Raw genomic sequence first — 22,386 nt, forward strand, 5'->3', positions numbered from 1 at the left:
GTCATACAGTACATCAATGCGAAACAGCAAAACCGTTCAGACCAATCGGACACTCAGATCTCCATAAACGGGGACCCCCGAGTGGATCGTCTGATGGGAGGATGCTAATGGACAATTATTCGCCAGCCAGCCCCTCAAGATGATCATCCGGTATGTGTGTGTGTGTGTGGAGGGGGGTTTAATTGTTATAACACTTAAAACTAATTACGCTGCACCATATCGACACAGCACTGCGCTAAGTTCCGCCCCTGGATTTAACCATTTTTATATCTGTAGCAGACATCTCCCAAAATTGTATAAACTTACTTTATCTCCTTTTTCTCCACTTGAACCGGGTAATCCAATAGGTCCTCTTTGACCCTGAGGTAAACAAATATCACATTATGAACAATAAAGTTACCCAATGTCATCCACCATTTTATCAATGAATAGTCTTACATCATCTCCCATGCGTCCTGGAGTTCCTTGAGGACCTTCAGGTCCTGAATCTCCCTGTAGAAACAACAAATAAAATCACATGCTGACAATAAATCTTGTATTTGTACGACTTTTTTCATTGTGTCAAATACCTTTTCTCCAGGTATACCATCTTTTCCATTTTCACCAGGCATACCCTTGTGTCCCTAATGGTCACAATCCAGTAATAAGCGATAGACAATTGTTGTAGTTAGTGTTTTGAATTTAATAAGCAGTGATTTTTGGAAGTTTCTCACTGCTCACCTTCATGCCTGGTAGCCCAGCCAATCCCTGGGGCCCAGCAGGGCAGGCTGCAGGACACTAAAAATATATTATAGACATACAGACTGAAAAAAAGAACACAAACTCCTCTGCTCTTCATTCTCTGACATATTCGCAGTCATGCATCAAAGAAGTATGATGACAGGGTGAAAGACAGACTCACAGCTTCCCCACTTCCCTCACCACTGGCACCAGGAGGCCCCTAAAACACAACATAGTCACATCTAAAACATCCAGAGGGGCTTTAGATGTTTAAACAGATCAAGCACCCATAACAGAAAGTCCCAGAGATGAAAATGAACAGCAAAAAAAGACATAATAATCACCACTTGACGAGCTGAACTATTTCTGATGTGAATTTGAATACGTTTATTACTAGTTGGCGTCCAATCCATTTGAAGTGCGAGGTTCCACCAAAGGCGTAGGTTCTCATAGGGACGGTAAGGACAAAACACTACCAACTTTTCAGGAGGCTCAAATTGTCCCCACCAACTTTTAAGCAACCTTATTTACATTAAATGTGCCATTCCATGTTTTTTTCCCCTCAAATGCACGTTTGATTGGCTGATGACTTGACCCCCACACCACCCCCACCCGCTCCCCCTCCACACATACACATGCAACTCTCACAGTACAGAATCACGTTAAATGGGAGGGATATTAGACGGGTTTTTTTTTGGGCAGCAGCCTGCTGTAAGTAATGTAAAACGTAATTGTTGTGAAACACACCACTAATTTTGCTACTGAAAGTCCGACATCACATCTTGCATCACAGTTTATCATTACTATTACTTTAAACTGTGCGAACTTGCTAAAGGAGTAGGAAGCTGCGTAGGAGAGGTGTCATTCTGTATGTGTTTTCTACTTTGTTATCGTTAATTTGGCTGTTCTTGTGGACAAAATCAGTAGTGTTTTTCCTGTAAGAAGGCAAAATATTTATTTATTTTTGTTATTCCCTAAATAAGAAGTTTTTGTTTGTTGTTGTTGTATTTCATTTATTTAGACAGACAATATGGAGTGGTATTAAGACAAATGTTTATTTTCATTTATTTATTTATTTGCATTCCTGGATACTTAAGAGATGATTAACAAGTTTGTATTTCTTGTATACGTTAATATAATTTGTGTTCAGATAATTACATTTAAATTTCCTAATAAAATCCAGGCATTTATTTTGTAAGTTTTCAAAAAATTAAATTCCCTTGTTTTCAGTCTAAATCTACTAGAAATGAGTGAAATTATCTCCTTGTACTTTAAATAAATTTTACTCAGATTTCTTGAAATACTATAAAATAGCTAGCTGAAAATAAGCTTAACAGACTTATTTTAAGTAAAAAAAAAAAATAAAAATTGTATATTTAATCTTAAAAAAATTTGTTTGCCAGAAATGCTCTTAATTCAATAATACGACTAGCTAATGATAGCACCAACATATTCATAGTTAGTGTTGGCGTTCAATGTATTTGTTATTGTTGTTTGTGCTTCTTCTCTCTCTCTCTCTCTCGCTCTCTCTCTCTCTCTCGCTCTCTCTCTCTCGCTCTCTTCTTTTCTTCTGTTCCCCTCCTGTTCGCTAATAAATGAGGTACGTTGAATGATCACAATGGGAGTATTTCATACTCTCATGTGATATCTTAAAACGGTTTAGACCAATCGGACACTCAGATCTCCATTCTCTGTGTCAAGCAGCTGAGCAAGATGGGTTAAAAAATAAAAAATAGGTTGAATGAATGTTCTTAATTCAAGAATATTGTTCAAAACATTATTTGAAGGCATTTTTTTCCTGATTTATGTGAAACATGACTGACTTTTAGATGTATAGGCTTAATAAGAACAAACGGTAATATTTACTAAAAGTGGAAGAATCTGACTGATTAACATGTTAACTAGCCTTCAAAACTCAAAACAAGATAAAAATTATTCGACTAGATTCAAGATACAATAACAGATCAAGACGTCATACTGTAAATTTGCAGTGTGAAAGTTAGTCAATACAGATTTATTTTGCATTAATCATTTAGCCTATCAATGAATTAGGTTCTTGTTGGTGAGAAATGTAGCCCTGACTGCAGTTCACCCAATCTGTTTAGTTTTATTAATGTCCCGTCCCGTCCCAAAATGTGTACATGCAGGTTATTATTAAAGTTATATTGTCCCTACCAACATTGAGACCAAACCTACGCCCTTGGGTTCACAGCGTATGAACGAACATTCACTGCCACCCTACCACTTCAAACGGATTGGACGTATATCACTGTCAATGGCAGCCAATGAGTTAAGAATACTGGCAGAAAATCATCATGATTGAAATTGTTGCAGACGTACACTGACCAGTTACTCTAGCCTTACTTACCATCAGCATTTTTAAATTCAAACATTAACACCCAGGAAACCAGGAACAACAAATAGCTTCAATCAGGCTTTTCTTACCACTGGACCAGGAGGTCCTGGAAGCCCGGGAGGTCCTGGCTTTCCACTGTCCCCTTTGGGTCCTGGTGCGCCCTGCAAGAATTGTCATCAAACCTTTTGATTAGGGATGTCCCAATTGCATATTTTTGCACCCGAATCCAAGTCACCTGATTTTTAGAATCTGCCGATACAGTGTTCCGATCCAATATCGATAAAAAACGTTTTTTTGTTGTTGTTTTTTTTTTTATTTGAGCACATTTTTCAAACATGTTTCTGTCCCACTGTGCCGCCTCCATGATGTGAAATATTTTTAAAAGGCAATAACGTAGAAAAATGATTGTCTTTATTAAATGTTTCATTGAGTGTGTCCACTGAAATTCACTCACGCTTAGATGCTCACACCTCTGAGTACAGTCTCTCACTTACACAATGAGTTGCCACAGCACACTACCACTAGTGTATAACAAGCTAAACGAGGATTGACGCATTTGCGCCTTTGATCCTAGAGTTACCAAGCGTCTCTGGCAAGATCAAAGATACAACCTGTCAATCATTGTTAACTTTAAGTACCAAATGCAAGCTGTACTGGACAGTTTGGCTCCACTGGTTAGCACGAGCGAGGTGTGGCACTATACGAGTATGAAGCAAAAAAATATAAATAATATTTTTTAAATTGAAAACTCGATACTTTTCACCTGATTCCGATCGTCTGAAAAATGGCACAATCGGTCCAATTTCTGATCACTTCATCAGATCGGGACATTCCTACTTTTAGTACCACAAAATCTTGACCAAATGCTTGACTGGAAGTCTATTTGACTGGAGGAAATAATAAAACTACTGTTCTATAACTGGATATTCATTCACAGCATTACTGACTACCTTGGAGTACTTATAAAATTTTCATTTTCTAACTCTTGGATTTTGATTAGGACTCTGACCTCAGGCCCGATATTTCCTTCATCCCCCGGAATTCCTGGTTTTCCTGGTGGTCCCTGTCCAAAACAGATATGCTGTCACTTAAAGCAGCACTTTAACAGTATAGCAGGCTAGGCTGGCGTTGCAACTACATACAGCAGGTCCTTCAGTTGCTGGGCCCTGTCGAGAAAACAGTACAAAACACAGTTGGTTATTTAATGACTGATAATTTTTGTTTGATGTAGAGGAAACACTTTACAATAAGGAACCCTTAATTAACATTAGTTATTGCATTTTTAGACAATAACTAATTTTTAAGTAACATTACAATAATTATTATAATTGATTATCTAACATATTAATAAAAGTAATATATTAATTAACATGAGTTAATGCATTAGGTAATGCATTAGTTAATGCATAACCAGGCTGTAACTAAAAGTTTGGTAAAATTAAAAAAAAACTATATTGGCCTATATAGGGTTAGGGTTTGTTAACTTAAGCATTTTAATTTCTTAGTTAAGGGACACGTGTGCTACACTTTACAATAAGGGTCCAAAAAATTCTGTAATGGTTCATTAAGGTTAAGTAATACGTATGAGGTACGTTCATGTGAAATAATATCATACTTAAGGTTAGATTATAATATATATAATACATTACTTAACATTAATTCACAAATACATTAGTGCATTAATAAATAGTTATTAATGTATACTGGCACTAGCAAGTGATTATGTTATTTTGAAATGAGAAACCTTGCTCTGGGATACGTGTGTTGCACTTTACAATAAGGGTCCAAAAAACATTCATTAAAGGTTAATTAAGGTTAAGTAATGCTTTTGAGGTACGTTCACGTGAAATAATACCATACTTAAGGTTATGTTATAATTTACATAATGTATTACGTAACATCTGCTCCAAACACGAGAACCTGTGTTTCTACCCAAAAGTTCTATTTTGTTTTCATTTGACCATAACACAAATCTCCAAATCCTCTTCTGGATCATCCAAATGCTCGCTAGCGAACCGCAGGCGGGCCTGGATGTGTACTGGCTTCAGCAGGGGAACACGTCTGGCAGTACAGGATTTGAGTCCCTGACGGTGCATTGTGTTACTGATAGTAGCCTTTGTTTCTGAGGTCCCAGCTCTCCGTGGGTCATTCACTAGGTCCCCACCGTGTGGTTCTGGGATTTTTGCTCACCGTTCTTGTTATCATTTTGACGCCACGGGGTGAGATCTTGCATGGAGCCCCAGATAGAGGGAGACTATCAGTGGTCTTGTATGTATTCCATTTTCTAAGAATTGCTCCCACAGTTGATTTTCTTTACACTAAGCGTTTTACCTATTGCAGATCCAGTCTTCCTAGCCTGGTGCAGGTCTACAATTTTGGTGTCTGGTGTCCTTCAACAGCTCTTTGGTCTTGGCCATAGTGGAGTTTGGAGTGTGACTGACTGAGCTTGTGGACAGGTGTCTTTTATACCGATAATGAGTTAAAACAGGTGCCATTAATACAGGTAACGAGTGGAGCCTCGTTAGACCTCGTTACAAGAAGTTAGACCTCTTTGACAGCCAGAAATCTTGTTTGTTTGTAGGTGACCAAATACTTATTTTCCACTCTAATTTGGAAATAAATTCTTTAAAAATCAAACAATGTGATTTTCTGTTTTTTTTTTCCACATTATGTCTCTCATGGTTGAGGTTTACCCATGTTGACAACTACAGGCCTCTCTAATCTTTTCAAGTAGGTCAACTTGCACAATTGGTGGTTGATTAAATACTTATTTGCCCCACTGTACATTTTTAATTTTATCAAACCATTGCTTACTGTCTGGTTATGCATTAGCTAATGCATTAGCTAATGCATTAGTCAATGCATTAACTCATGTTAATTAATATATTAATAAATGTTAGATAAGCAATTATATTAATTATTGTAATGTTACTTAAACATTAGTTATTGTCTAAAAATGCATTAACTAATGTTAGTTAAGGGACCCTTAATGTAAAGTGTTACCGATGTAGGTAAAAGAATGCCATTCACTCACAGAAGGACCTGGAGGCCCAGGAAAGCCAGGAAGACCCTAAGAACAGGGACAAACAGATTAGTGTAACGGTTATTTTATCCTCCCTCTTACTACTAGAAGACTATAATGAGATTTAAATGGTTCCTTACTCTTTCACCCACTGGCCCTCTGGGACCCATTGGGCCAGGAGAACCCTATGGAAAGCAAAACAGATCACATTGGTAGTGTAGCAGATATCAAAAAGTGCAGAGATTAATTGAGTGTTTTTCTCTTACAGGCGGTCCTGAAAGACCCTGTAGACCTCGTTGCCCAGGAAGTCCAATTTCCCCCTGCTCGCCTTTGCTGCCCTGAAAAACGCACACAACACAAATAGGAGCGCTTTATCTTCCTTGCCTCATAGTTGGTCGACTGTGCAAAGGTAGTGACAGTGAACATAAATCATTGTTTCTATGCTTGTTTAAGTTCTGGATAGCACTAGACTAATGAGAGTGATGAGCTCACCTTTTGCGTCATGTTCATTTTAGCTTCAGGTAGCTGGTCTTTAGGATGGTGATGAAAATGTATGGTTAACTAATACAGATTGATTGGGTTCTGTGATTGTGTATTGACGAGGCAACATTGACAAACTACGTGAACAGACTTTTGATGCGTGCATTAGAACGAGAATGAAGGGAATTACAGCCCAAAAATTGTGGTCCAGTGCCATGTTTTGCTCTTTCGAAGGTTATTTAGATAGTGATGCAGGACACATCAATAGTAATGATGATAAATGATTCTTCTTATTTCCCGAGCAAAGAATAGGCTGGCCCCATCAGTGTATCAGTTGAATCAATGCAGCAGTTTCCAAAATGAAGTGGGCATTCATTCTCATGTGTCTCATAGAAAAAGAACAACAAGTATTCAATCATTTTCAAAGGCTCTCTGTTATCAGTTCGCTATCACTTCACTTCCATGCTTGGATGGGCTGCAAAATTGATGGTTTGACTGCTCTGCTTAGCCTTGCAAGGCTGACTATTCGGACGCCATCAAAGGATCAAGGTTTACGTCCTTAAGTGCGAGTCACTTTACCTTGATTTAAGGGTAAGACAGAAAGGTAAAGCCATAGAATTTTTAAAGGGTTTATTTATTTCATACTTACAGTCGGACCTGGGCTGCCGGGAGACCCTGGAAGTCCCTACAGAGAAAATTGTGAAAAAAAAAAATGAAAAAAACTTCAAATAATAGACAGAAATACTGTATTGACCGGAATATAAGACGGCCTTGATTATAAAACGACCCCCTCTTTTTCAAGACTCAAGTTTGAAAAAAGACTTTTTGAACACCAAATTAATTTTTATACTGAAAATAATTACAGTACATCAGAAACAAATGATTATAACAAAGTATTTGAGAGAAAAAGCATGTTATTTTGCCTCATTCAAGTCTTAATATCTGAACATTTAAATATGTAAACTAAAGTGCAATCACATTCGTAAATGAATGGCTTCTGGTTTTAGAAATGTAAATAAACCAATCTATTGTGATAAAACAACAGAATTGCAATAACTGCATTAACCATCAAAGTGAGGTCTAACTGTAACTGTAGTCTTGAAACAAATCTGAATAAGGAAAAACATTGCAATAAAATAATGCAAACTGGTTAAAATTGAGAGTAGCTGAGATCTGTCATGACAGAACATTACTCCTCAAGTTCAGCATTCGCTTCAATGATATCTGGCGCCATCTAGCGTCGTGAATGGGTAGATAATGTCTAGACCCCGAATATAAGACAACTCCCACTTTTTCAGTCTTATTTCAATGCAAAAAACACCATCTTATATTTGGGCCAATACGGTATATTGAGTCTTTTCAGATTGAAATTCTTACATCTCGTCCATCTCTGCCATCTTCCCCTGCAGGCCCACGAGGACCCTCAGGGCCAGTGGCTCCAGGGGGGCCTGGGATTGATCTGTCAGGCTGTGACATGTAATGGACAGTCAGTCATAAAAATAGCCTATTGTTACGTCACAATTAAATAAATATCCAAATTTAGTGAATTCCTTAATATGCTGTGCTCTAGCAGGTGAATCAGTCAAATCAGTAGTATTGTATGCAAATGTTAAAGTGCTTTCTTTCAACCACCAAGCCACCATTATAACTTAAATTTGCAACAAAGCAATGAGGCGGTCCTGCACCGGTGCACTGAAATGGAGTTTAAGCAAAAAAAAAAAAAGTTGAGTAGAGTAGATAGATAAATACCTCAGCATTGGCAAACATCTGAAGGAGCCAGAAAAATCAGAAAAAAATAGCAGAGTTAGTGAAAGTAGTCACACCCCCTCGTCACCGTAAGAGCCAGCAGAAGTGCATCTGCTAAGAATTCATTGCAGTGAGTTATCATGCTGTCATTTCAATAGGAAAAAATTCCTTGTACACAACCACTTCCCAGCCGTCAGTCAACATGTTAGCCTGCAGCTCATCAGGCAAATGCATGAATGAAAGTATATGTTTGATTCAACACTTTGCATACATTAATGTAGTACACCTTGTTAACTTGTTTGCTGCCATTGATGCTAACAAATGCGATGTTTTTCACAGTCAATGGCAGTGAATTAGTTAAATACTTATCTGAGTTTGAAATTGTGTTTAATGAGGGACTAAAATCCTAGAGCAGTGGTTCTTAACCCGGGTTTGATCGAACCCTGGGGTTTGGTATGTAAGTCTAAGGGTTTCAGCGAAGGTAAAGAAACGCAGAGCCATAGACTTCATAATGATATTGACGGGAGACTATCCCCAGACATTGCGCCACGCCTTCAATTAAGGGGCCGTCCCACACGCCGCTGCAGTCGGTCGAAGTCGGTCACAGTTATTCTCAAACACATGCAGCGATCCAATGCCGGATTTAGATTGAAAAAGTACCAAAGCTGTACCGCATACAAACAGGAAGGATTGTGTCAGGAGGGATTTCTTCGAAGATTCAAGGTATTTATTCTATTTTTCGTACCATGCATGCATTTTGAAACGTTGTGAAAAAACTCAATGGGAGAAATTAACCGAGAAGGCATTGGCGTCATAATTCGCAATATTTATGTAAAATAAATGCTAACTGCCCGTTTTTTTTTTTTTTTGCTTTTAATGCAGAATCGAGACTGTTTTACATTCATATCTATAAAGAATTCAGGGATTTACGCATTTATTCACAATAATTTTTTAAGCCACAGTGGCTTAAAGACTAGCAGCCCTTTCGACAAATGTATCTAAACTAAATGCTAACTGCCCGTTTTTTTTTTTCTTTTTGACCAAGAATTGAGACTGTTTTACGTCGATATCTATAAAGAATTCAGGGATTATAGCATTTATTCAGAAGAATTATCAACGTAAAAAGTTCTTTGTGGTTATAAGGCGGTGCCACAGCGGCTTAAATACTAGGAGCACATTCAACATATTTACGTAAAATAAATGCTAACTGCTCAGTTCTTTGCTCTTTTAACAAATAATCGAGACTGTTTTACATCCATATCTATTAAGAATTCAGGGATTTACGCATTTATTCACAAGAATTTTTCAACGTAAAAAGCTCTTTGTGGTTATAAGGCGGCGCCACAGTGGCTTAAACACTAGCAGCACATTTTACATATTTAAGTACAATAAATGCTAACTGCCCGTTTTTTGTTTTTTTTTTGCTTGTAACCATGAATTGAGACGTTTTACATCCATGTCTATAAAGAATTCAGGGATTTAAGCATTTACTCACAAGAATTTTCAATATAAAAAGCTCTTTGTGGTGATAAGGCGGTGCCACAGTGGCTTAAAGACTAGCAGCCCATACGACATATTTATTTAAAATAAATGCTAACATCCCGTTTTTTTTGCTTTTTAACCAAGTATTGAGACTGCTTTACGTCCATATCTATAAAGAATTCAGGGATTTAAGCATTTATTCACAAGAATTTTCAACGTAAAAAGCTCTTTGTGGTTATAAGGCGGCGCCACAGTGGCTTAAAGACAAGCAGCGCATTTGACATATTTACATAAAATAAATGCTAACTGCCCGTTTTTTTGTTTTGCTTTTGTTTTTGCTTTTAACCAAGAATCGAGACAGTTTTACGTCGATATCTACAAAGTATTCAGGGATTTAAGCATTTATTCACAAGAATTTTCAACGTAAAAAGCTCATTGTGGTGATAAGGCGGCGCCACAGCGGCTTAAATACTAGCAGCACATTCAACATATCTACGTAAAATAAATGCTATCTGCCCGTTTTTTTTTTTTTTTTTTTTCTGTTAACCAGGAATCGAGACTGTTTTACGTCCACATTTATAAAGAATTCAGGGATTTAAGAATGTATTCACAATAATTTTCAACGTAAAAAGCTCTTTGTCTATGTTTCCACTTGGTCAGCTTTGACGGTGATAGATCCTCTATTAATCAGCCCCGCGCCACGTGTCCCGTCAATATATTATGAAGTCTATGGCAGAGCCCTATTTTCGTAAGCTAATTAAATCTAGGAAAAGTGGCTTATTAGACCAGGTTTTGGACTGTCTGCTCCCAATTTACAGGCTTAATCCATTTTTTTAACTGTTAGTCCTCGACCTGATAGGAGGAGGAACTGGTTTGCTCAGTGGAAGGTTGTCTTGTATTTGGTATGAGGGAATACAACAGACCAATGGGCAGCGTGGTCTCAAATTTTGACCCGTTTATAAATCATACTGTCAAAATGAGAAGAATTTTAAACAGGAGTTTGCTAAATTATTAGCTCACTAGCTTAGATATGTTGGTATTGAATTAGAAACGCTCTATTATCTAATTCTGAAGTGTTTGGTGAATCCACATATGAAACTTGTGGGGTTCGATACCTCTAACAAGTTTAAGAACCACTGCCCTAGAGTAAGAAGCATGCTATTGAAAAAAAGTCTTTCCCAACACTCTAACATGCACACTTGGATGAAAAGTTAATATCGATACATTCACAAAAAACAAAATGTACACGTTACTTTTAAAAGTCAATCAAGAACAATCAAGTTTAAATGCATTGCATATGGCAATGTCATTACTGTGGGTGGTTGAACTCTTCCAAGAAATGATGTGGCACGAACCATTTTGGTCTGAAGTTAAATTAAACAGTAACCACTGGAATTACCAACAGCATGCAGACTGACTGTAGTTTTCCCCAGTTTACAGAAACAAAATTTCTTAATGTGGTGCATCCAGGCTTCATATATTAAGTGCTATAAGAGTCCTTGTTCACATCAGTGTGTTGGTTACACTTGTACAATTCCATCTCAGCATCTTGTTTTCTCCCAGCATGCAAAAGGGCCGCCCACTTGGATGAAAACCACAAACCGCATCAGCAGATGCTGAACACATCTGAGTCGCATGTACCTCGGTGGCAGGCAGCTCATTGCAGCTCTCTCGCTGGGCTCTCTTTGGGTCGCAGTGAATCAGCATCCACTGGAGCTCAAACTGAAAAAAAAAAATACATTAGTGTCACTTGCAGGAGGAATGATGCTGTTATTTTTTATGTTTGTAATGCCTTCCTCGTAATGTATTGTCACTGCTTACCACTACGGATGCCCCGGGATCTGCATCCAACCGGCCTATGAGAGTGTCTCCCTCTGTGTTAATGGGCCCCTTGCCCTTGATGGGCTTCTGGTCCACAGGCTGGCAGTCCACGTAGAGCGTGACCATGTCGCGCTCCACGCCGATCATCACCTTGTGCCACTTGGTGTTGAAGAGCACGGACAGGCCGGGAAAGGTGACGGTTTGTAGGTTGCCATCGGGGCTGGTTAGGAAGTACTCCAGAGATTGCTGGTCACCGTTTAATCTCATCCCTGCTTGTTTGCGGCCGTCCTCGTCCACTATTTGCCAAACGTTCCACACTTTGCTCACTGTGTTCTTGATCATGCGGAACGTCACCATGAAGGAGTACTCATCGGGGAAACCGCGAGGAAAGTTAAGCCTAGAGCACAATTGAAAAATACAAATACATTTTTCCCCAAATTAAAAATCAGGAAATTACAGTAAAATGCACTTTAATGCTTGATTTTAGGAAATATCGGTAGTTACGAGACGTACCCGACTTATGTGATTTCTACTTTACGACTCCGGAGTCTCATTTGTTTGTTTTGTTTTTTATTAATGTTGACTTTTGGTTTATGATGCATGGTTTTTGGCGCAGGAAGCGTAGAGCTGGTAGTACGAATATCACTCGAGTAAGAGCACATGAACACACTAAGAAGAACGTGTTTGCGTACACCAGGGGTGTCCAAACTTTTTGCAAAGGGGGCCAGATTTGGTGTGGTAAAAATGTGGAGGGCCGACCTTGGCTGACATCCTTTACGTAGAACAATATATTTAAGCAAATTTTAGCAAGCCATTCTGTGTATTACATTTGCTTTATTATTATTTTTTAATTAATAATTTCAACAATCCCGCAACTAGTCTTTGTGGCGTTCTCTTTCACCTCTTTGGCTCTTGCGAAATACTACTGCTGTAAAATTAAGCCAGCTTCAAGTTGGTTCAATTTCTCGCTACGTATCTTCCCTGTAATCTTGTCAGCGTGTCTTGTTTGGTGATATCCCCTCAGATTGAAGTCTTTAAAAACAGCGACTGTCTCTTTGCAAATTAGGCGGACACAGTTGTTTCGTATTTTAGGGGCAGTTTACATGGCGACTCTGCGACACAAAGATGCAATGCCTGAGTAGCGGAATCGCCTCGCGTGCATATGGTGTCGGCGAAGACGTAAGTTGAAGACGAAAAAGTCTAAATCTTGCCTCCAAAGTGGAAGAATTCGATTGCGGGGGATTGAGGGAGGCTTGCTCTGCATGAATATCAAAAGCTCCTGCGGCGCAAGACCGCGCCAATAATCTCAGCACTTGTACACGTCACATTGGGCGTGTGCAGCGGTGCTACTAAACATTAAAAACAGCAAATATGGCGGAATGTCTGCTTTAATTTAATTTACTATTTAAATCAAATATGTTGATTGTTTCCATTTTTATGCCTTTTTGAACAAAAGAAAAATGCCATTGCTTCATGTGGGCGGGCATATTTTTTTCCAGGCTGTTGGGAGCTTGTTGGGGTCAAAGTGCATCATTCACTGTCGCCTTGTAAATCTGCACTGCCCCCTAGGGCCTGGCATGAATACTACATCGTTTTCATGCGGAATTTCGACATTGTTCGAATGGAGCGGGCCCGTATAGATGCAAATTTGAAGTTTTTCGTATGCTCGGAGAGTCATCATGTAAATGGTCCCTTAGTGTAGAAATAGTTCAATTTCCACCTATCCTTGAAGTCTCGGCCGTCGCAGTCAACTTTCTTCATTTGTTGATTGTTGCCATTTTAGAAAATTGGGAGTAAAGGGTCACACAAGGTAATGTTGCTTACAGTGCTGCTGCCATTTAGTGGGTAAATGAGGAGCAGCATTTAGTGTCTAAGTTACTTCATATGCTGGTAGCAGTACTGCTGACCAATTTATTAGTTCTGTGTGCGGGTCGGACGTTATTGATTTTATGACAGAGGCTGGGGGCCGGATGAAATATGACCACGGGCCGCATTTGGCCCCCGAGCCGGACTTTGGACATGTCTGGCCTACACGAAGAACAGCGCACTAGCACACATGACGAAGAGGCAGTTGCTCTCCCAAAGAGGTCGCGCAGTCGAGTGAGAGAGAGAAGGGACAGATTACAGATGCAAGCCTGCGCGCACACTTGTTGCTTGTGAAGCATCCACAGAAGGAACACCTGTATATAACACCTTTTGTATTGTTTATTGTGCGTTTTCAATTGTGGTCGAATACTTGGGGCGGGTTTATGTGGTTGTTTTTGATGATGGGCGGACGCTAACTGATGCAGTACATGCTAATCATTTGTGTGGATTGTTATTCATGTATTAGCAGTTGCAGCAAATTTGAATTGCCGTTATTGAAGTTGAAACTGATTTAATTTATTTTTTATTTTAGTTTAAATCTGCAAGTGTTGATGTTGTGAGCAGTTGAATAATGTGAGCAAACCACACGGATGTCTGACAAGTGAGGATGTACTTCCAACATCTTGGCGAGAAAGTGCAATGAAGTATAATACATGTTTTTGGAAAATTGTTTTGAGATTTGGGTGGTATTTAGGGGTACTTAAAGGGTTAATTCCGACTTACGCAGACATTCGGGTTACATTGCCTGCGTAGGAACGGAACTTGTTCGTAACCCGGGGACTGCCTGCATACGATTTTATCTTATAAACACTTTAAGATGACGACTTATTATCTCATTGGTTCCCATGAGATGCCACTTTTTAAATTATATTATTTTTTTTAATGTAACTATTCTTTCTTTAATACAAACTACAACAGCACCAACCTTAATTTTTGGACTATAAACCATTACTTTTTTCCCTCATTTTGAATCCTGCGACTTATAATTCAGTGCAGCTTATTTCTTGATTGATTTGGGTTAATAGGTAACACTTTATTTGACAGCAGCGTCATAAGACTATTATAAGACCGTCGTAATTATGACGTGACACTATCATGGGCATTACTGAATGCTTATGACAGATGAGTCATAAGTGTCATCCGGCAAATTATGTCACATACTCCATTTATGTCCAGTTTGGATCTTTCACATCCATCCACTGGAACAGTAACTGAAGAAATAATTAGCACAGAACATGAGTTTTGTCTGTAGCACCGCAATGCATGCCAGGAGGCATGTTGGATGACAACAGTGTTGACAGCAGGTGGCAGCAGAGGTTGACTGTCTCCCCCAAAGCAGCAGTGATGGCCAAATGAAGCGCCTTGAAGCAATGGTGTTTCAGTTGGATTTATGACTTTCTATTGATGCTGCTGTCAAATAAAATGGTACCGTTTAATATCTTTTGGTGTAAATATCCTATATCCAGCTGCGGCTTTTAGTCCAGTGCGGGCTTATCTATGAACAAATGCCGTTTTCCTGTCAAATTTGGTGGGTGGCGGCCAATGTTGTTATAACGGCGTTACTAACGACGTTATTTTCTTCAGTAGTGAGTAATCTAATTAATTACTTTTCTTATCTTGGCAACGCCGTTACCGTGCGTGCGTTACTATGCTGGTTGACTGACGCGAGAAAAGTCTGAGAAAGACGGACTCACGGAGACGAGAGAGCAGAGCAGGAGTGGGGAGGAGGCAAGGGAGTGTGACGCCGTTGCGAACGCGATGCTACAATGCTAGGTGGCTCCAATAATACCTACTGTAGCTGATTGCCTACAAACTAAGCCCACATAATGCTATGGTAGATATCACATATATACAGAACTAGATGCAAATGAAAGAGACGGCGGCATTAGCAATGTGTATAAAGAACTAGATGCGTTAGTAAACAGCCGCCATCTTAAAGCAGTAGACTTCTCAGGAAGGCTCTGTTGTAGAGAACCTTCCTAGCGAACCTAAGTAACTTTTTATCTAAAATGCTACTAAATCAGCAAAACTTAACTTAAATCTGTCTTTAAATGATGAAACAGTTTTAAAACTTACATAGACAGAAGGGAACTAATGCAATAACGGGAGCAATTTTAACAACTTTAACGGTTGATTGATTCACAACATTAATGACTTCCACACATAGCAAAGGTTACTATCTAGTTATCGCAATATCCGTAATACCCCTGTGTCTATTTAAGTTTAGGGTAAAGAATTATGCTAGAGCCAATTGTCCCAAAAACCCTTTAAACTTCACATTGTGTGACGTGTTTTTTTTTTTTTTTTTTGACAAAATAAAACCATGAAAATTATCACCAGTTACTTTGCCATGTAACTAATTACTCTAACATTCAGGTAACTGAGTTAATAACGCAAATACTTCCTGGGAGAAGTAATTTGTAACTGATATTATTTACTTTTTTAAAGTAAGATAAACAACACTGTTGGCGGCTTATAGTCAGGTGTGGCTCATAGTCTGAAAATTACGGTAATCCATGAATACAATACATAAATATTTTTTTTTTTCATGTGTCATCTTGTTCTAATGTAAATCATGATATTATCAGTCAAAGTCAAATTGAGGTTAATGAATAATCTCAACTATAAAGCTTGGCATAAAAAGAACTAATTCGATCCATAAGGTAATATCTACACGTGTTACTATCTGATTATTCAGGCACTGTGGCTTATTCTTCCTCAGTGGGTGTAATTCAATCTTTCACTTAGACCAGCCTCCGCTCTGTGTGTTTTTTTAATGAGCCAGATTCACTGTAGGTGGTGAATTCATAGATGAGTGCTGCGGCCCGCTTTTTCGTTTATTTATTTATTTTTATCGTCTTGTAAACATCAAAGGAGCACCAATAAAAGAAGTTTCCTGTTACCCAATAAAACAAATGAAGCTCTTTTTAGCATGAGCCTGAGGTCAGAATTTCTCAAGTATGTGATGCCTTTGCCCTGCAGAAGGGGATGTGCAGTCGAGAGCACCTTGGCGAGCACCGACTTTAAAGTGGCGGGTGCTGGACTGGATAGCAGTAAACACGTATTAGCATTCAGTGTGACAGTGGGATGTTACATAACAGCTTGTGATCAAGCCGGCCTGCCGGAGGATCAGCGTCGATGTGGCCAAAGCTGAAGGGTGGCAGCTTTGATTATGTAAAGTGCCATTACCTGAACACTCTTTAATTCATTTCTTTGAAAAAACGTCTTACAAAGGCTAAGCTCACACGGCTAATAAGCAGGAATGATCACCAAATACTAAGGCATTCATTACACATCACTTGTTGTTTTGATGGTTGTTATTTAGGGAACGTCACTAGTCCCTGATGAACCATTAGGACAAAACTATAATTATAGAAAAATGAAGGTTATGACTAAAAGCTTTTTCTTCTCTTTTTTTTTTTATTTTCAATTTTGATTTACTGGCAGCTCTTAAAAGGCGCCCACGTCTAAATTTTAAACTTTGCATTCCCCCTCCGGAAAAGAAAAAAGAAAGAAAAAGAAAATGCTAATCCGGACACGCTGCCAAGTCCAGCCTTTAATTACGAACTCGTGAATTTTTTACAGGAACCTAGTGATGTTGTCAGCACTCGTTATTTATCTCACTTTTGTTTCATAGGCTTCAGGGAGCACACACAGCAGAAGATAAATCTTTACCAAATAGGCGTCACACTAGTAACTTTTTGTTGTGAAAATGTATAAGTATTTGGAGTGAAAACTGCCCTATAATTAGTATTACAAGATCATAACAAAATATTTTAATGTTTTATTTCTTTGTTTGCTTAGTTGTAAAATAAGTAAAAGATTACAATACATTTTCATTAAAAAAAATTGTATGTGCAGCTCAACATTGTATTTAGATTAGTGTTTTTCAATCGGTGTGCCATGAGAGATCGTCAGGTGTGCCACGAAAAATTAGCCAATATCGTGAGAAATTATACAATATCGCGTTTTTTTTTTTTTTTTTTTTTTTTGCGTCGTCGGGCAGAGTTGCAGTAGGAAGGAAGCAGTAGGTACTATAAGGTTTTGGTCATGTGCAGATGAGCGAGGTATTGCTCGTGTCGTGTTCAAGAACTGCTCGGATTTCTAGCAATCAGCCGCCTTGCTGTCCGCGTAAATGTGAACCCCAGCACGTCTACTGTACATCATTTCATTAGACTCGCCAAGTGTTGATTTATACAAAAGTGTCTTTTCCATTTTATCCATATGTGACGACCGTCAATCCTCCCCCTGTGTTTTATTCTAACACATCGTCGAGGACAGCAAGGTGGCTGATGACTAGAAATTTGTTCTTGAACGTGACACAAGCAGCTATCCAACAGCGCCGTGGTGCTAAGCATGCTTAAACGAAAGCTCCAAACGAAACACACGTTACTTCAAAACAAGTCAATGTACTATTTTGTTCGCCTTCGGGAAAACACGGAGAAGAAGGCAACTTTTTTGAGAAAAGCTACAAAGGTAAATGAGAAAGCCCTAAAAGCCAGTTACCTTGTTAATGAGCTTGTTGCTAAAACCAAAAAGTCCCACACTGTGGCAGAGAAATTAATACTACCTGGCTGCAAAGCAATTGTCAGTGTGATGCTCGGCCCTGCTGCGGTTAAAGACATTGCTAAAGTCCGCCTGTCTGAGAATTCTGAGTTTTTCAAGGATAACTACTATAAAAAAATAAAAACAGAGAGACACTGAGAGCTGTTGAAGAAGAGCTTCAAATGTGTCTTTCTTCAATTCCTGCCAGGATATCAGCTTTGTGTTCATCTAAACCAGAGGTGGGTATTAACGTGTTACATGTACTCCATGACATTTATTAGAGTAACTTTTTGAGAAAAATGGGTAACACTTTAAAATAACTATCTGTTTTACTAGTTAATAAATCATTAGTAAACTGTTGATAAATGATTTACTGTTGATTTGTAAAGTATTTGTTAACAGTTTTTTAAGCATTTACAGGGTGTTCGTAACCTGAAACACAGTTTGTGTAGAAATGTTTCAAGTTTTTGTGTGTAACGTTTGGCATTTCTATCTTTTCAGGTTAAGAAATACTGTTCACTTCAAAAGAAAAGGCATTTTGATCAGGCATTTCGCAGGCAGCGCTCATGTTGCACATTTATGAAAACCTGCCATAGAACCAACAAATATTTGTACTTTTCTTTGTATACTTAACCAATAAAACTGATGACCTTCAACATAAAGTGTATATAGTTTTATTAAGATCCATCAACTAGCATGGGCATTTAGAATGGGGTCAACCATATTGGAACACCCTGTAAATGCTTAACAAACTGTTAACAAATACTTCACAAATCAACAATAAATCATTTATCAACAGTTTACTAATGATCTATTAACTAGTAAAACGGATTGTTATTATAAAGTGTTACCGAAAAATGTACTTCTAAGAGTGTTTTACTAAGCCATTCTTTTTACTTTTACCTGAGTAGATTTGTCAAGAAAAAAACGTTACTCTTACTCTATGCTACTTTGGGCTACACAAGAGTCATTACATTTTTCCTCTTTAGTCTACATATTAGATTTATTTTTTTCATTTATTTTTTGCTAGCGATGCTATTGCCAAGAGTAGCACTACTAATTTCACCAATGAGACGTCACAACAATAATTACATGACTCTATTACACCAATCAGACGCAAGCTTGCCGTTCTTTGATCGAACGCGCCTGTTCAATCACGCGTCTTTAAAGCAGCGTAACATATGATATATTTGACAAAGAGCACTGCCCTCAACATGAATCGAAAGCGCGGATTTAAAACTCCTTCCCAGTTTTTATTTGGCACCGATTGACAACGGAAAAATGGAAATATGATCATTTTATTTCATAATAGTAACTATGAAGAAACTACAGTATTCGGAACTATAAGAAACTATTTTCTCCACTAGAGGGCAGGGCGCACATGCTCTTTGGACGAATAATGCTTCATTACTGTTTTTTCCCCCTCTTCTTTAATTCAATAATTTTTTTTTTTTTTTGGGGGGGGGGGGGGGGGCTTAATGTGGTTATGTAATGGGTTAATTTACATTATTGTTATAACAACAGTTCATATAGATACGTTCGTGCTGAAAGAAGAAAAAAAACATTGTTTAAAAAAAAATCTAACAAAAATAAGCAGTTACTCAAAATGTTATTTATTATTTGAGTATTCTTTACACTGGATACTTTTTTAAACTTGTTTTTAAGTGCATTTTTAGATGACTACTTTTACTTTTACTTGAGTAATATTATTTTGAAGTAGCGCTACTCTTACTTGAGTAAAATTTTTGGATACTCTAACCACCTCTGATCTAAACAGGCTTGTTTCACACTGAGTAATTATAAATATTTATAAATTATTTAATAGTTAAATATACTGTACAGAAAGTCATTGTGGAACGTTTTTGGTTTGTAATGTGCCGTGAGATTTTTTCCAATGTAAAAACGTGCCGTGACTCAGAAAAGGTTGAAAAACACTCATCTAGATTTTTGCCAAAAATATTTGCCCTAACTGACTAAATTAAGATGGATGCCTTAACATTAAAATCCTGTTTTTTCCTGATCATTTCTTTTTTGTCGGAAAATGAATGAATGATCAATGACATCCCATAGAAATTCCGAGAAGACTTGTTTTCTTCAACTTCTCCACTGTAATGCATTCAAAACATCCCTTTATGGTCCACTTGATGTCAAATATGTTCTGACATGTTTTCACTACTGATTACGTGTCGCTCGCCACGCAGTAACATCTGTAGCCAACCTGTAATAATGCAACACCTGCTACATGAGTGCGCCCGGCGACAATCACGCGTGCCTTTATCTGTTCTTTGAAAGCCTACACTGAAAAACTGTACTTACATGGTTGGAATTTGGAAGTTGGCCTCCCGGTCGAGGCGGTAGGCCACCTGGAGGGGAGTCGAGCCGTCCACCTTCCTCACTCCTTTCAGTGGGATGACATCCAGTTGGAATTGGGTTATCAAATCGAAACCTGTGGTAGCAAGAAGAAATCGTTAGATGAAAGTTTTATCTATATTGTCTACAACAGTTAGTCTGAACAAAGGGAGAAAGGATAGCAGTTGTGGGGTTGTTTGTGCTGGCTGGCGAGCAGGACATAATTTAAACGCAGCCTTGGGGACAATGTGGTTGAGTTTGAATAATTTTAATCACATTTTCAAGCTCAAGCGGAACCATTTATTTGCCTCATTTATAATCACATTACTTGTGTTCGCAGGAATTTGATAAGACTCCTTTTAAAATCATTGACGTTATTGCTTTCCTTCTGAATAATCAAGCGTGTTCTAAATTTTCCTGGGCATTTAATTCCTTAGCGAAAAAGTGAAAATCAACTTGTAATTGACACCCCGAGAAAGGTTTATTATAGGGCTGTCAAAATTATCGTGTTACCGGGCGGTAATTAATTTTTTTGATTAATCACGTTAAAATATTTGATGCATTTAACGCACATGCCCCGCTCAAACAGATTCAAATGACAGTACAGTCCCATGTCCACTTGTTACTTGTGTTTTTTGGTGTTTTGTCGCCCTCTGCTGGCGCTTGGGTGCGACTGATTTTATGGGTTTCAGCACCATGAGCATTGTGTAAAAGCTACTAGTTTTTTTTTTTTTTTTTTGATTGATTGATTGAAAATTTTACAAATTTTATTAAAACAAAAACATTAAGAGGGGTTTTAATATAAAATTTCTATAACTTGTACTAACATTTATCTTTTAAGAACTTCACGTCTTTCTATCCACGCATCGCTTTAACAGAATGTTAATAATGTTATTGCCATCTTGTCGATTTATGGTTATAATGAACAAATACAGTACTTATGTACAGTATGTTGAATGTATGTATCCGTCTTGTGTCTTATCTTTCCATTCCAACAATAATTTACAGAAACATATGGCATATTTTAGAGATGGTTTGAATTGCGATTAATTATGATTAATTAATAAGTTGTGATAAACTCGATTAAAATTTTTAATCGTTTGACAGCCCTAGTTTATCATTACCTAACGGTACGATTTGGCAACAAAACAATACTTATATGTTTCTAATAAAACTCATCAACTCACTTCAACATAGTTTATTACCACCAAGATGCCACTAGATGGCGTCAATCAAATGACACTTATGTTGTGGCCAGAACACAAAAACAGGAAATTCAATAAAATTTCGGTTGATATTAGTGAATTACTGAATTAAAGAACATATGGAGGTTTACAATGTAGTATTTGATGTTGTATTAAAAGTTTTCCACCTGGTAGATCATCCTGTCCACTTCTCATGGGTGGGCACACAGTGTCCCCATCCAGTCGGTTAAAGTCCAGTTCTGATAGGAAAGAAAATTTTCAAAATCTTAAGCACATACATCTTTAATACAGTGTATTATGATACTGAATACCTTTTCTCACAACACTATTGTTTCTTAAAACCAAATTTCCAGGTGTGCCCGCTTATTATGATTATATTTTTTTCTTTCCCACAGTCCCAATGGTGCCAGCCATTTGGAGTTGCCCCTAATCAACAACCTGAGTCAGCCTGCGACACATCTGGAAGCCCTTCACTGAGCCCACATAATCGCTGAGACATGAGACCAAAGTAGTGAGATGGAATTTATGATACTTTTTTTCGTGTGTGCTACTAAACACTTATCTGACCGCATACGCAAACTGTTAAAGTTATTGCCTGCCTACCGTCGCTTTATACGGGCAAAGCAAGGCATTTGTGCAACGAGCATGAGATGAACCACAATGAAGATGTCACATGGTATCGTCACGCTTTGAAAAAAAGATGCACTCTTACTTCATCTGCAGCTTACTACTGTCATATTACATTTACGGATTCCCTAAACAAGCGCAGACAATGGGAAAATTGCGATTTTCAG

At 38.1% G+C, this 22,386-nt stretch overlaps 1 protein-coding gene across 1 annotated transcript in view; it reads right to left on the reverse strand.

The window, feature by feature from the left end:
- LOC130910979 (collagen alpha-1(IX) chain) overlaps positions 1–22,091 on the reverse strand; it is a 28,991-nt gene extending 6,900 nt beyond the window's left edge. The window contains exons 1-19 of the mRNA XM_057828667.1: positions 22,031–22,091; positions 21,760–21,831; positions 20,355–20,484; positions 11,628–12,024; positions 11,448–11,528; positions 8,328–8,345; positions 7,956–8,045; positions 7,228–7,263; positions 6,365–6,436; positions 6,239–6,283; positions 6,111–6,146; positions 4,219–4,242; positions 4,086–4,139; positions 3,166–3,237; positions 902–940; positions 721–777; positions 570–623; positions 439–492; positions 307–360 (exon numbers count right to left, since the gene is read on the reverse strand). Coding sequence (XP_057684650.1) covers positions 307–360; positions 439–492; positions 570–623; positions 721–777; positions 902–940; positions 3,166–3,237; positions 4,086–4,139; positions 4,219–4,242; positions 6,111–6,146; positions 6,239–6,283; positions 6,365–6,436; positions 7,228–7,263; positions 7,956–8,045; positions 8,328–8,345; positions 11,448–11,528; positions 11,628–12,024; positions 20,355–20,484; positions 21,760–21,831; positions 22,031–22,091 — 1,446 coding nt within the window. The remainder of the gene's footprint in view (positions 1–306; positions 361–438; positions 493–569; positions 624–720; positions 778–901; positions 941–3,165; positions 3,238–4,085; positions 4,140–4,218; positions 4,243–6,110; positions 6,147–6,238; positions 6,284–6,364; positions 6,437–7,227; positions 7,264–7,955; positions 8,046–8,327; positions 8,346–11,447; positions 11,529–11,627; positions 12,025–20,354; positions 20,485–21,759; positions 21,832–22,030) is intronic.
- Between the last annotated feature and the right edge of the window lie 295 nt (positions 22,092–22,386).

The sequence above is a fragment of the Corythoichthys intestinalis genome, chromosome 22 (genome assembly GCF_030265065.1).
Source record: "Corythoichthys intestinalis isolate RoL2023-P3 chromosome 22, ASM3026506v1, whole genome shotgun sequence".
Taxonomy (NCBI): Eukaryota; Metazoa; Chordata; class Actinopteri; order Syngnathiformes; family Syngnathidae; genus Corythoichthys; species Corythoichthys intestinalis.